The sequence below is a fragment of the Mirounga leonina genome, unplaced genomic scaffold (assembly GCF_011800145.1).
Source record: "Mirounga leonina isolate KUSES-001 unplaced genomic scaffold, KU_Mleo_1.0 Mir_154, whole genome shotgun sequence".
NCBI classification, from domain to species: Eukaryota; Metazoa; Chordata; class Mammalia; order Carnivora; family Phocidae; genus Mirounga; species Mirounga leonina.
The window spans coordinates 948,298-963,829 of NW_023270389.1; the positions used below are offsets into that span (position 1 = coordinate 948,298).

The 15,532-nt window shown below is 60.2% G+C and overlaps 1 protein-coding gene across 1 annotated transcript in view; it reads right to left on the reverse strand.

Moving 5' to 3' along the window:
- The window catches only part of KCNN3 (potassium calcium-activated channel subfamily N member 3), a 129,932-nt gene that overhangs the window by 88,307 nt on the left and 26,093 nt on the right, over positions 1-15,532 (reverse strand). The window contains exon 2 of the mRNA XM_035009696.1: positions 4,923-5,018. Within this exon, the coding sequence (XP_034865587.1) occupies positions 4,923-5,018 (96 nt within the window). The remainder of the gene's footprint in view (positions 1-4,922; positions 5,019-15,532) is intronic.

Genomic DNA, 15,532 nt, shown 5'->3' on the forward strand with positions numbered 1-15,532 from the left:
TCCTCCCCGGGAGAGCGAGCCCCGCCCCCTCCCGCAGGCTCCTCCCCAGCGAACCACCGCCCTCCTGCAGGCTCCTCCCCCGGAGAGCAAGCCCCGCCCCCACCCCTGCAGGCTCCTGGACCAGAACCTGGCCCGTTATTTCCTCCCCCTCCCAACTGGCCCCCTCCTGGCAGCTGATGGCCACATGCAGTCTCTATAAAAATGGATCAGACACCCCTCCCTTAGCACTGTGTCCTCTCCAGCTGCCACTCTGGCTTCCTGCCTTCACAGCCCAACATGTTAGACAGAAGACTGGCCTGCACTCACTGTCTCACCTCCCACCACTGCCCCGTGACTGACATTCCCAGTGGATGAGGGGCATATGGACCCTGCCACGGCCCAAGGTAAATGACCAGTGTCCCCAGCTCCTTGACCTCCCTGCGCCATAACCAACGCTCCTGCCTCCTGGGTCTCCGCTGGCCTCCCTGACTGTTCCTTCTCCTCCAGGGGTCTGCCCTGTCTCTCCTCTCGCCCCCACCCCCCTGGGTGCCTCTGCAGCCCTGGCCTGGAGATGGCTAGGTTCCTCCCTGCCCCACCCTGCCAGACCTCAGATTCAGCGCGCCCCAGACTGACCCGGTGATCACTCCCACCTCAACCTCCTTCTGTGGCTTCGATCTGAATGGCACTGCCAGCCCCTGAGCTACCCAAGCAGCAGGGAGGCTCCTCCCCTCTCTGCAGACAGCACCTCCATCCTAACAGGTGACCAAGTCTGGGCAATTCCACATGCTCAGCGTCCCTCATGCACAGCCCCTCCTGTCCTGGCTCTCATCTCGCCCTGGTGCAGGGCATCACCAAGCTTGAAATCCTTCCCTGGGGCACCCAGCTTCCCGCTGGTGCTGCCCGTATCCATGGACCCACCCATCTCCTCTTGCAGGACCTTGTCCTGAGACAGCGGGGATGCACGCTGCAGTTTCCCGTCTCAGGGCCTTGGTTTGCTTTGAGATGTCCTGTCCACCCTGTCTGCCAAGCAAACACGTCTTGGTTCAGCTAAGGTGTTTGGCATAAATTCTCTAACACACGACAACCCTTTGTGGTACTATTATGAGCCTCATTTTGCAGAAAGGAGATTGACTAAGAGGGATTAAGTAACTTGCTAAAGGCCACCAGAGACACTAAAATGTGACAAAGAGCATGATTTGAACCCACACCTGGCTACCCTAGAGTCCAAGTTCCCCACCGCCTGCTACCCTGCCTTCAGGGTGGTACCAGAGACGTTAGTCCGAGCCGCGGCTTCACTCAAGGGTGGCAACCCCTTGGGGAGCAAAGGTGATTTCGGGGCTTCCAGGGCAGAGCACCAGGTTCGGCAGAGTGGACCCCACTATGTGTGTGGCCGGTGCAAGAGTGGGGGACAAGAAGGAGTTCGGTGTGTCTGCGCCACGGCCTCAACACGTGTGGCTGCAGCCTGGGGACGGGAGGCCGGCGCTGCCCCCAGGGCTGGGTGGTGACAGCAGAGACTGCGGGCAGCCCACTCTCCCAGGGAGAGTGTCTCCCAGGTTCTGGTAAGTAAATGAAACGCCCGGTTTTTGTGTTTGCATTTCTTTCCAGTTCACACTGGCCTGAGGATAACAGATGCCTGAGCCTTTGAAATCTCCATGCTCCAGAAAGCCAAGCAGAAAAACCCGAGGAGAAATGGGGCGGCCATCTTCAAACGACAGAGCTGCCTTGTGGGAGACATGGGCCCCTGCTCATCCCTGCTCGGGGCTCAGTGGACGCTCCGGGAAGGCCCGCTTCCTCGCAGCAGAGGGAAGACTTTCCCAAAACCCATGCTGCCCATCAAAGGAGAGCCCCCCTCGACTGGCGGAGAGCCCCCCTCGACTGGCGGGGAGCCCCCCCCAACCGGGGGACAGCCCCCCTCGACCGGCGGAGAGCCCCCCTCGACCGGCGGAGAGCCCCCCTCAACCAGGGGACAGCCCCCCTCGACCGGCGGAGAGCCCCCCTCAACTGGCGGAGAGCCCCCCTCGACCAGCGGAGAGCACCCCTCGACCGGCGGAGAGCCCCCCTCAACCAGGGGACAGCCCCCCTCGACCAGCGGAGAGCCCCCCTCGACCGGCAGAGAGCCCCCCTCGACCGGCGGAGAGCCCCCCTCAAGAGGCAGTGGCTCCCTGTCACAGACAGAGCCCTCAGAGGTAGGGGGTTTCTGCACAGATGGGGTACCTGGTCACCTCTGGGAGCCTGCCAAGCCTGAGGCTCCACGACAGAAGCCAGCGTTCGGTTAAGAGCCACCCAGCTTCAGAATTGTGCCTCGAACCACAAGCCATCCAAACTGACACGAGGAATACGATTCAGAAGGCACCCCAGCCTCCTGTGTGCCAGGGCCAGGGGCCCGGATGCGAGTGTCTAGGGCGGGGGGGGCGGGGGTGCCGACACGGTCACGTGTCTGCGCCAAGTGCACAGCAGCTGGTGTGGGAAGTGGTGAGCACGTCCTTCACACAAGCCCCTGCCTCCGCCCCACGGAGGGGCGAGCCACCCCACCCCCCGCTTCCCGCAGATGAGCAGCAGCTGGTCTCCCCACCCCCGCAGGTGCTCCCGGCGCTGCCCCCCCCAGTTGCCCACCCCCCTCCTGCTGCGCCCGGACCCAAACCAGAGCATTACAGAATGAGGAGGCTTAGGAGCCCCACTTGACAGATGGGGACACCAAGGCCCAAGACCACAGAGCAAAGGAAGAGTCCCAAGGGCTTGGACACCAGACATCCTGCATCCAGCGCCCTTTTACTCAAAAGAGGCACTGCAAACTCCTGCTCTTTGTCAGACACTGTGGGTCCCTGGAAATGCAGATTCATGACATCACCGTCCCTAAGTTTGGGGAGAAAGACACAGAACAGGGAACTGCATGTGGTTGGGCAAGGTGCGTCCGAGGGGGCCCTGTAGGAGCAAGCTCTCCCCGAGCCGACTGCCGGGACCCAAACCACCCCCGCGTCCCTCGGGCAGGAGAAGGTCCAGCTCCATGCAGGAGTTGCTTTACTGGAAAGGTAAGGGGAGAGAGGGAGCCAGGGACTGTGACTCCCCACATGATGGGGGGGCCACAGGGCACAGCTCTGGAGGCTGAGAGTGCAGGCAAGCCCGGGCTGGCGAAGGGGGGTGCAGAAGGGTGGGGGTTCCAGCCTCCTGCAGGAGGGTGCCCAACTGGAAGTGGGGGGCAGAGGTCACAGGAAGACCACCAGCTTCCACCCTGGACTCCACTGTTACCAACCCTCTCAGAGTCCAGCAAAGTGGGTGCTAGGACGTCCATACTTCACATGGGGAAACTGAGGCCCAGAGAAGCTGTCACAGACCCCAGGTCCGGCAGGCCGAAGTGTCTGAGCCAGGACTCAGTGCAGACTGTGAGGGCCCGGCGAAAATAAGCGGCCGAAACAGTGTCCTCTACTGCCCGTAGCTAGGGCGAAGCGGAGACTGGGTGTGAGCCGCGTTGGGATGAGGGGCGCCGCGTGAGCTGGTGGCACTGGGCTGGGCTGGGCCAGGTCTGAGAGCCGAGGCTGGGACCCGCTCCGCGCCGCCCCCCAGCCGGGGCCACAGCCGAGCTCCAGGACTCGGCCTTTTGTCTTGGGCCTGGGTGACATCTTGCGCACAGGTCAGGGGGCGACGTAGCAAATGGGCTCCCCCCGGATGAGACACGGGGGTTCAGAGCGGTTGAGGGAATCCCTGGGCCCCACGGCTGGTTCAGGGCAGGGTAGGCCTGGCCCCTCCCGCCTGCACTGGCTCCTGCCAGGGGCTGACCGGACCGCAGCCTGGGTCAAAGACCACCAGCTCCACACAGTTCCGACTCCGTGAAGGAAGCTTCTTGGTGGTGTCTGGACGCGGCGCTCGAAGCACATGTCTGTCTGAGCGCCTGTGAGCCCCGGAGAGTCGCGGTTTCTGGATCAGTGTCCTCTGGCCATCCAGAGCCGGGAGCCCTCCCATGGTGGCCGGGAGCCATCTGGGCCGGCCCAGGGCCCCGGCACCTACCCGCATCTGCCCCTGCAGCCACCCGCCCAGAAAGCCCCACAGCAACGGGGACAAGATTTGCATAGCGTTTCCGGCTCACAGAGCACTGCTTGTCCCGTCCTCTGCGAAACCTGCTCCAGACAGATGGAGAAAGGTCAGGGCTGGCCAAAGACGCACTGTGGGAAGAGCCGAGACTCAAGCCGGTTTTTCAGACCGTGAGCTCTGGTCCTTGTCGGTCTGTCGCCTGCAGCCCAGATGTGGCTGCCCTCCTCCAGCCCAGGGACCCGGATTACATCCAGACTCACATGCATGTGAGGAAAGGCATCTGGAGGTTCTAGAACTACCCAGTCTGCAATGGAGAGGGTCAGCCGGCGGGGCCGGGCGATGGGGCCCCAGTGTCCTGAGAAGATGCTGCAGGTCTGCTCACGCCTGCACCCCTCCCCCGCCCCAGCCCAGAGGGGCTGCCTGTCCCTGGCCTGGAAGTGCACCCAGAGGCCCAGCCGACACTTCTCCAGGGGCCGAGTCACTTCTGAGCACCAAGAAACAGCAACCCCTCACCCACATCAGACTTGTATTTGACCGAGAGAGTGACTCCTTCCCAGCCTTCAGGGTCCAGTGGGGGTAATGGCCACACCACTGAGAAATACGGCTGCTGGTGGTATTTGGTGCGATGCGTGCGTGTGTGCGCAAGGGGACACGAGACGGGGCTGCCTCGGTGGGGGGGGCGGTCTGTGGCTCAAGCTCTGAAAGGCTCCAGCGAGAGACAGAGAAGGTACGGGGCTCTCACAGCGCAGCCATGAGGATGTGGACCAGGACTGCCCCCCAGATCATGAGGCCATGTTCGCTTTGGGGACCGCCAAATGAAGATCCTGTCACACCGTTCTGAAGGCCCAGGGCAACCCCAGTTCCCTCTCTCATGGGGGTCCAAACCGGAAGGGAAGAGCCCTGGTGCCAGCACCTACCTGGACCTCCCGCGTGTGGTAGGCGATGATCAAACCCAAAAGGATGATGGTAGACAGACTGATAAGGCATTTCAGGGCCAACGAAAACATGGAATCCTGCCGGAGAAATGGAAAGAGAATTAGGACGGCCAGGAATGGGGCCGGCCGCGGGGCTGTGCAAAGGGGAAGGGGGCTCAGGAGCATGGCCAGCAGGTCCTGCCTTGGGCTGGACCTGGGGCCACGGGGGCTGAGCACTCCCCCGCCCAGCCTCTGTTTTCTAGAGTTAAAGCCTACTTGCACTCCTGGGATGGAGGCTGCCTGGGCAGGAGGCATCACGTTTGCTCTCCGTGGCTCAGTTTGCGGATGGGTCGTTTAGAATTTTGCCTCCATGCTCACAAGTCATATGAACATAATTCCTTTTTGTGCTGCTTTTCTCCGTTAGGCCTTCAATCTCCAGCCTGGGCCTCTCTCTGAACAAACCTGAACCAGAGGATTCCTGAGCTCCTTCCATCTCTGACCATGCAGGGTTTTCTCCAGCATGACGTAGAATGTCCTGGCAGGTGTTCTCACCCCAAGGTTAGGTCAAGAGCAGGGAGGGAGGCAGGGTGGCAGAGAGCTGCTGGGGAGCAAAGAGGGGTCCCCCCTGCAGAGGGTGGGGCAGGCAGGGCTGCGCCCCCAGTGTTCACTGCATCTTCCAACCCCAGGGTGGCGGCGAGAGCCGGCAGGCAGCACGGCTCTGGATGCAGCCCTTTCCCAGCTATGTGGCCTCAGGCTGCCCGCTCCACCTCTCTCTGCCTCGACTGTCTCACGTGTCCAGTGGGGGGAACACTAGTTCCCACCTCCGAGGGCTGCCAGGAAAAATAAAGGCATCTGTGGGTGTAAAGTCCTAGACCCGTGCCTGTCCTGGGGAGGCTTAGCTACCTCTGTCATTCACTTCACATCCTCTGCAGATTCAGGTTGTCCTGGCCGGGACATGGTGCCCTGCTGGGCATTTGGAAGCCAGGAAGTAGGGGCGACTCCGGTCCCAAGGGAAGACGGGAGCACAGGCCGAGCTCCCAGTCCCCAGAGACCCACGGCATGCCCACAACAGCCCTGTGCTCACAACCGCCCCTGACTTCCCTTTTTTTTTTTTAAAGATTTTATTTATTTATTTGAGAGAGAGAATGAGAGACAGCACAAGAGGGAAGAGGGTCAGAGGGAGAAGCAGACCCCCCGCCGAGCAGGGAGCCTGATGTGGGACTCGATCCCGGGACTCCAGGATCATGACCTGAGCCAAAGGCAGTCGCTTGACCGACTGAGCCACCCAGGCGCCCTCTGCCCCTGACTTCCCAAAAGCACCTTACAGTGTGCAAGGTGCCGTCACATATTCGCTCTCATTCATCCTCACGACAGCCCGCGGCCTCGATCCCAACTTTGTGGACGTTACAGGAGGAGGCTCCGGGCGTGAGTGGCTTGGCCGGAGTTGAAAGCCAGGGTCTCTGGCTCGAGCCCAGAGCCCTGCCCTCAGGCGCTCAGGCCCTCTCCCATGAGAAGCCCACTCAAGCAGATCCAAAGGACAGCTCAAGTCAGTAAGGGGAGGTGTCTCCAGCGAGGAGACAACGAATGCCAAGGGAAGCCTACGGCAGGGCTGGGGGGCTCAACGGAAGGAGGGAGACAGCACCGCCCGAACACCGCGAGGCAGAGTGAGAGTGCGGCTGGGACCTGCAGAGGCCCAACCCCCGCTCCCCACCCTCCACCCCTGCAGGCTGAGACCCCAGGAACCTCTCCCTGGTTCTGTCAATCATGTATTTGATACAGTTACCAGGTGGGGCCCTCTTTGTGCAGGCACAGGCTAGCGCTGGGGACCCACGGAGAATGAATGAAAGAGTGCATTCCTTCATTCCTTCATGACGACTGCTGGAGCCCCCTAGATGCGCAAGTGTGCGGAGCAGTGGGGGTTCAGAGCGCCCTGCCTGCCAGAAGCTTCCGTCGGTCTGGCTTATGCACAGGCCCCGGTCTGTGAGCCGCGCAGGCTCATCTGCCACGGGGAGGGCTCCATCCACACTGCCCAGACCACGGTCTACACCTCAGCCAGGTTTCATGGAGCCTCCACAGTCCACAGCGCAATGCAGAGCGGCCTGTGGTCCTCACTCTGCACACACGTGCGGACAGAGCCCGGGGCAGCCCTCAGGAAGCCTCCTGTCTCTGAGGGCACGACTGGGAGACGCCGGACACACCACCCAAGCCTAGAGGTCTGACCTACAGAGGGCTGAACATAGCCTGAACTCGGCTGTTTCCAGACAAGACCGACCTCCCGACAGGAACCAACAGGGACGGCTCCCCTGGCCCCTGAGCCAGAAACGGCCCTAACTTCTCCCTCCAAGGGCTCTGGAGGCATCTGGGGAGCATCACGCCTCGCCTGGGAAGGGCTTGGGATCAGCTGCACATTTCAATGTCTAATTTATTTCTTTTGGCAGAAATGAACTAAAACCAGAATCCAAGTCTATTTCCATCATTTTTAGAGGAAGAGGTGGAGGGAAAGGGGCCAGATGCTGCCTCCCGTCCTTTGAGCCTCTTCCTTTTGTTCTAAAACTCAAAGTCTTTACATAAGAGGTGCCTTCCACCTGCTTCTCGGTTCTGGTCAGCTCCAGCTCCACAGGGAGACGAGCTTTGTCCCAGAGCCACGGGACCCTCGCCTCTTTGCAGACTTCCTGGCATTCTCTACTACGTGTCAATGAAAAATAAACCATCAACAATTTCTAATAGCTGGAAAACATGTCAAAGTCTGGCTGGACTGGAAATGTTTTCTATTTGTTTAAAATGTTGAATTGCCATCTTTTCTTTGCTGCCTCAACTCCAATGAAGCTTGAAATTGATACGGTTCTTTGGGTGACAGCAGCCAGCGAATTAGCTGCCACACAGCACATGGGGGCACCTGCCACGTGCCCTGCCCCACAGGCTCCATCTGAGGGGCGAAGGGGCTGCTACTCTGGGAGGGGTCCTGTCAGCCGGCCAGCCTTCTCCTCTGCAACTCAGAACTGTTCAACAACAGAGCAGCGAATGCTTAGGGACGACATCCCCACAGATGAGTCATTTTTAAAAGCTGTTTATTCCTAAACGCCCAACACTATCAGAGTGGTTAAATAAATTTGAGAATAGCCACTGATGGACCACTAGGTAGCCACTTAAAACCACTTCTGTAGAGAATATATGAAGAGGAAAAGCTCATGATATCCGGTGAAAAACCCAGACACCACAGCTGCATAGATGGTCTTTCCAATTATTTTTAAATTTATTTTTTTAAAGATTTTATTTATTTGACAGAGAGACACAGTGAGAGCAGGATCACAAGCAGGGGGAGAGGGACAGGGAGAAGCAGGCTTCCCGAGGAGCAGGGAGCCTGATGCGGGGCTCGATCCCAGGACCCTGGGATCAGGACCTGAGCAGAAGGCAGACGCTTAACGACTGAGCCACCCAGACGCCCCTCCAATTATTTTTAAATGTTTTACTTTTTTTAATGTGAAAATGACTGAGAATATAGCACCACACTACATAAAGCGTCCGAGTACCCGGCCCACCGTGAGCGGCTGTGCAACCAGCCAGGGAGAGCCTGCTGACCCCAGGAACGCTATTCTGCTACCTCAGAGCACCGAGTACAACAGGTGCGTGACAAGTGCTTCTGGAAATTACTTAGGAACAGGACTTTCCCTTTTACCTGACATTTACTGAGTACCGACTGTACCCGGTGCCAGACTAGGCTTCTCACATCTCCCCCTACAGACAGGACCACGACGTCTCCGTTGTACAAATACAGAAACTGAGAATCAGAGACACAGAGTAACTTTTCCAAGGTCACAAAACTAACCCAGATTTTAGCTGTCTACCGGATTTTCCTATATACCGTTCTTCCCCGCCGACTGAGACAGTTCAGCCGTCCTCGTGGAGGCTGGTCACGGCCATCCACCGGGGCTGCAGAGGAGATCCTAGCAGGGTGGGGAGGCGCGCTGCCTTCCTGCAAGGGGCCGCCACCACCCGCGAGCCCTTCACGCCCCTGTGACCCCTCACGATGGCGTCCGGCTGGCCCACAGCCCTACGGAGAGGCCTGCCAACGCCAGGCGGGCCTCACCGAGCCACGTTTACAGAGGACGAAACGAAGAGTCTGTGAAGCTACCCCACGTGACAAGGCAGGATTCGAGAAGCCAGGATGCACTCCACATCTGTTTGCCCCCAGATCCCGTGCCCTGCCCATGCACTGCACCCCTGCCCGCCCCCCGGTCGCACCCTGCAGCGAGGACTCTCAGAACCGCTCCGCCTGTCCTGTCCCAGCCTGTCCTGCCCCAGGGCTATGGGGAGTGGGGGGGTGTCCCCGGCCTCTGCACCAGCCTCCTGGCTTCCAAAGACAGGCCGGAAGTGTAATGAGTACGGTAGATCCTCCCAGACACGCTCAAGTCCTAAATGTGTTTGACTGCTAGGGACCTCTGAAGATAACAGAAAAACAGCGTCCCGCAGGCACGAACATGAGCTTAACCAAGGTGGAGTGTGCAGGTGCTTCCCAGCCGAGCTGATGCCCCCCAAGTGTGCGTGCGCCTGTTCTCACGTCTGTGGTCCGTTCGTGGTTTCTGTCACTGGCCCGGACCCCTGAGGGGGAAGAGACCATGTCATCTAAAGTCTGTGCTGGATTAAGATCTGCATGCTGTGCATTCGATCTGGGAAATCATAGTTTTAGAAATGTTTTCTGTCTGGTAAGGTCAACTTTTCCTTCAATTTCATGGAAAGGCTCCAATCTTGACTGATATTCAGTATCAGCTTAATCCTCTGGCTCTGGAATGGTTGTCCTAATTACTCACTCCTGCTCATGAACGCTGCGCATGTCAGAACCAGGCCTGGGCCATGCGGGAAGCCAGCGAGCCGGGTGCCGCTCTCCGCAGCTGCGCCACGCCCATGCCTGCTCCCTCGGCTCTCCCACCCCTCCTCAGGACCTCTCTTCCTGCCCACTCTCCCTGTCCTTCACCGGGGGCTCCTGCCTCAGCTCAGGCCCACCCCCCCTCTGCTACCCTCAGGGCAGGTGGGCAGGGCCTGGAGAAGCCGGGGGGGATAGTCAGAAATGGGCAAGAAGCCCAGGTGGAGAGAAGAGACCTACAGGTGGCCCTTTCAGCGACCAGGGCATGACGAGGGCCAGAGGAGGTGCCCCTGACCCTATGTCCTGAATGTGAGGAGTGCAGACAGCACCTTCTCCCCAGAGAAGCTGCTGAGCCGGCTGGGGTGCCTGAGGCATATTCTCGGGGAGCACAGAGCTGAGGCTAAGCCGGCCACCCTCCCCTCTGGCCCAGATGCTGGCAGGGACACCGTGAGCCAGCTGACGGGGGCCAGGAGCGGGGCCCGGACCTGTGCCCGCGGGAAGACAGCTTCTCGCCCTGGCCTCAGTCCTTGGGTGATGCCGCACCTGAGCTGGGAGCTCTGTTCCCGGCCTGGATGCCATGCAGGGTGGCCTCCACACCAAGCGCCCACAGCCCGCCTGGGCCCCACGCCCTTCGTGAGCAGACCCGCCCACGCCGCCGTCCACACCTCCACTGGGGTGGCCGGCTCCCACTGCCACGGGGGCCCGATTTGCCCACTGATGTGTCCTGGCCTGAGCGCTGGGGTGGACGCCCCAGAAGGGCAGGAGTTGCCTCTCCACAGCCCTGTGTGTAGGGTGCTGTCAGGCACATAGTAGGTCAATAAAGACTAGCTGAACATGGGCTATTTGAATGAAGGTGGCGTATTTTTGAGATGTGAAGCAGGTGGACACTTCCGTCCTGACTTTGCAGACTCGGGAGCTAGAGGTGCAGAGTGTACGTGACACGGCCCAGCGCGGCAGCCACTGCTCCGACCCTCTGAGCAGCCTCCCGGGCCCGGGGATGCTCACTCACGTGCCCACCGCCCCTGAGCAAGGAGGAGGCGGGGGCCCCCGGGGAGCCGGAGCCTCGGTCCCACGGACCGTCCAGGCCCAGCCTCCCGCCTGACAAGGCTCCTGTCATGTCACCGCTGAGCCCCCGGCACCTTCTGGCACGACAGACAGAGCAGGAGCAGCCTCAGGTCGGGGCTGGGGTCTGCCTCCTCCCGGCAAGCGCAACCGGGGCCGGGGCCGGTGTGGGGAGGGCAGGCAGGAACGTGCGGAGTGAGGGAACCAGCCGTCCCAAAATAAAACCCATCAAGTCAGGTTGGCTCGGGGCATTTCTCTGTGGCTTCCACTTGGTCATTCCCAGAAGGAGATGGAGCCTGATGTCTGGGGGCACCAGGCAGTTAATAACAAGGACATTCGGGTCTGAGCAGAGGGACCATGTGACGCTTAGTGAAGCCCGCACCACGGCCAGGACACCAATTAGGAGGAAATGACACCCTCCCAGGCCCCGGCTCTCCTCTGCTTGACGCCCCAAGGCCACAAACATAGTTCCAATTAGGGAGACGGTTTCCTCTGCGAGGTCTGAGCAGAGCAGAGCCGGCCTTCTCCACCGCACGCTCGCTTATGATATACTTTCCTGCCCTGCTTACAACACGGGCAAAGATTCTGTGCGATTCAATCAAATGTTTCATCACCCGCCTGCCACGTGCAGGTACCGCTGTGCTCAAGGAGGTCCTTCCAAAGGCACGTTGGTGTTGGCCGCTCCTCAGGCCTCCGAACGCTGGCCCACCGACGGCTCTTCCAGACATAAAGGAAGTGCTTTACAAACGTTTGCTGGGGAGCAGGTGCGGAAGGGTCAGTCCAGGGCCTCCGACTTGAGCTCTACACCAAGGCAGAGTGAGACCTGGGCCTTTACCTCCCAGCCCTGTCGGGCAGTGCGGGGGCCGAGGGAAGCCCGCCAGGCACCACCAGCCCAGCCATCCTAGAAACGAGGACCTTGGCCCCGCTCCAGAACAATTAACTCAGGATGTCTGCAGGGGAGGCCTGGGCACTGACATTTCAATACTCCAGTGATTCTAATGTGCAGGCCAGTGATGGGACCTGCTGCTCCAGGGGCACAAGAAAATTCCAGAAAGCTGAGGCCACCACCCCGCCTTCAGGAGACACTACCAAACAGGCAATCACACACACGTAAGTGTGTGGAGCCCCAGAATCTTAGAGTGAAAAGGAAACTCAAAAGCCATCTAGTTAAATAACACATGACTCTCTGTGAGAGTCCTGGCATGTGGTCATTCACTCTGCTTGATTACCTCCAGGGACGGGGAACTCACTTCCTATGAAGGCCGCCCATCACTACTTTGGAAGGCTCTGACTTTCTCAAAGACCTGGATTCTGCCTTCTTGGGTGCTCTGTACCCAGTAAAGCTAAACAAACGAATGCGTCTGTGAGCCTCACTCTGATTGTGGCATCAGAGACACTGGCGCCAGAGTCCTCGATCGGTGAGACCCTCCCCAAGGTACACGCCCAGAGGCATCCTTACAGATCAGCTAGCCACACATGCTTCGCTCTGTGTGAGGACACGGAGGCCCAGGGAGGCTGGCTCAGCCCCTGCCCAGTACCAGCCCGGGTCGAAACAAAGCTTAGAACCTGGGTGCTGGGGCGTCCCCGCCCACACTCTCTTCCCTGTTTATGAAAACAACCCCGAATTTATGCATTCTCCATAAGCCAGATCCCTGTCCTGGACATCACCTCCCAATTTTTCCCCTGGCCACTCTGTCTCCTTCTCCAATAAACACTCTGCTCCGGATGACCTTGCCTCCCCCCACCTGTGGAAGGTGCGTGCCCTTGGCCTGTGGGCACTGGCCTCATTCCCGTGCTGCCAGAGCCTTGGCAGCCTTCTCCCGCCCTGACAGGCACACACCTGCCACCATGCATCTCTTTGGCAGGTGCTGACCCACACCTGCGTCCCGGGAGAGGCGCCTGTGAGCGTCCGTCTTGGCAGCTTCAGGGTCCCAAGTCACGGAACCACGCAACCTTTCTTCGCGCCCGGGCATGGCCGAGCCTGGAGAAGACCGCGCAGTTTCCCATCACAATGAACAGACAGCACTGCTCCCCTCACCAGGACTGTGCCCCCACATTTCTTCCAGCTGGCAGAAGCCCCCACCTTCTTAAGTATTCTAGAATGTTTGAAACAAATAACCATGCTTTCTGGATGGCTGGCTTTGAAGTAGTTTTATGTACTCTTTTTAAAGCCTATCTGGCCCCCAAACCAATAAAACAGCAGGAAATCACTTTGCTCGGCAGGAGGCTGTATGCTCACATTGGGTTCTGGGCTAGAACCGAACAAGCCTGGGCCGGGCCCGGCCCCTCCCACCTGCCCCAGGAGCTGCGGGTCAGCCCATTGGCATGAACTGGTAAGTTGGCCCTCGGACGCATGTGACTTGAAATAAAAGCATTGCTTCGAATCTCCGGAGAGGGAGAGAAGCACGTGCTGGTCTCAAAGATGCCAAGTGGGGCCTGCAGACCACCCCCAGCGCCTCACCCCCTCTCCCTCCCATTCTCTCCCCTCTTCTGCCCGCAGCCCTGCTTCTGGTGCTGGGGCAGAAGCAACACTAGGGCCTCAGTGCTTCCGGCCTCATCAGAGGACTCCACAGCCGGACTCTCTGCCCACTCCCAGCCTGGTGCCTGGGGCAAGCCCATTTCCATCCCCCCACGGGCAGTCATCCCTGAGCCTGGCAATGTTTGGGCCAACTGAAAATCTTAAGACGCCCAGGAATCGCACATGGTGAGAAAACAACGGCGGGGCCAGCTCCACGGGTGTGTCTGAAGGCTGACCCGAGCTTCCCAGGTAACCCAGGTAACGAAAAGCCCTGTGCACGCTGTGCGCACGGGGAGGCGCCACCTCCCTCCCTCCCCGAGGACTCCCCGAGGACGGTGCCACCTCCCTCCCTCCCACAGCTGCGTCCTGCCCCGGGTGCACAGACTTAGCTGCAAGGGGCCTTCTAGGTCACTTAGCCCCACTACCCCCTCTCTCCCGGGAAAGAAATGAGGCCCAGAGAGGGGCTCTGGCCCTGTCCTGCTCCAGGCCACACGCCAGCAGCAGAAAGCGCTAATATTGCGCTAATCTTGCCCTGTTTCCCCCGTCCCCATCCCAGCTGCCCGTCAGCGGGGCCCCGGCTGACCCCCCTGCCATCCCTCCGAGGTGCTCCACCGGGTCCGAGGGATGGGCATTTCTTCCACGGCTCATTTGGGGCAAATTGGGGGAAACAGCCCCAACCTACTGTAGGTCTCCATCTTGTTTTTGCTTAAAAATATAAGAGCTGAAACATAAACAAAGGGAAATGGTCTGGGAAAAGAGCCAGTTGGCATGGAGCAATGGGCACTCTGGCACAGGACGGCCGTGCAGAACCCAGTGCGGGGCCTCCTAGCCGTTGGCACAGGCCCCGACGGTCTGCGAGCGCGGACGATGCTGAGGGCAGTGATGCAGACCCCGCTCAGGCTGTGACCAGGCCGCATGGCGCTTTCCTGGCGACCCCCGCCCCCCGCCGACGGCACCAAACTGTGGCCCACCTTTGGCTTGGAGGTGCCAAGTCCGTTCCAGCAGTGGGCACCCCACGAGCCACGTCCCTGCCCGTGTGTGAGCAAGCTCCTCCGCGGGCCCAGAAGAGGCTGACCGGGCTGCCTGTCTGGCCGAGCTTCAAGGCTCACGCGGCCTGAGGGTCCCTGGGATGCGGCCCCGCCTCACACAGTGCGTGCAGGACACTGTCCGCACGCAGGGGAGCCGCGAACCTCGGTTCCTCCGGGCGTTTACTTTATCTGCTTCCTTCCTGCAAGAACCTGACTGGCCCTGACATGACGACATGACGGCAGGAGCTCACCCACCGGAGTGGGCTCACACCAGAGCTGCTCCCAGGCAGGACCCCATGGTTCCCTACAGGACGCTATTCTGGGGACTGCCTGCAGGGGCAAACTCCACAAGGATTTCCTGAGACCTGTGACCGGTCAGACCCGGAGTCTACCCATTTTCACATAGGATCTCACTCAATCCTCACAAGGAACTGCTGTCCCCACTTGACAAATAAGGAAACTGAGGCACAGAGCCCAAGGTGAGTGGAGGAGCCTTCTGATTCCCAACTCGGGCGCGGAGGCCGGTGCTCCCCATGCGTGTGGCCCCTTGGCTGCCGCTCACCTGAAGCCACAGCTGCTGGTCACCGAGCCCCTGACCCCAGCCAGCCGGCCGCCTCCACACGGGGCCGGCCCCGGGGAAGCCAGGCCGAAGCCCACAGCGGGACCGGTCTGCTCCAGCCCCGCCTCTAACATCCACCAACACAGAGGAAGAGTCCTTTCTTCCTTCTGAGTTCTTGTGAGGAAGAGCAGGTGGTGAACACCAGGGGTCTGTGCACGGGGTGGCCAGGCCCCCAGCAGCCCACAGGGTCCGGTTTACGCCTGCTGCCTGGCGTGATTATTAACATGAACGTGCTACTCCCCGAAGTCTCCCCATCTGGACGGAGACTCAAACCATCACCCCACACGTGGAGCATCTGCTGCCGTCGGGTCTGGGAGCCCTGAGGGCCCGGCTGCCGCTACCTCCCGGCTTCCACACCCGCCACGAGCAGTGGGACGGCGGGATTCCGGGCTGCCGTTAACAGGCCCTCGGCCACGGTCCCTGCCCCCAGGCTCGCGGACAGGCACCATTTTCTAGCTCAAGCCTCATTAGTGGACACAGTGCGGCAGTGCCTGCATTCATGGCAGCCCTCCGTGGCTCCTGCTC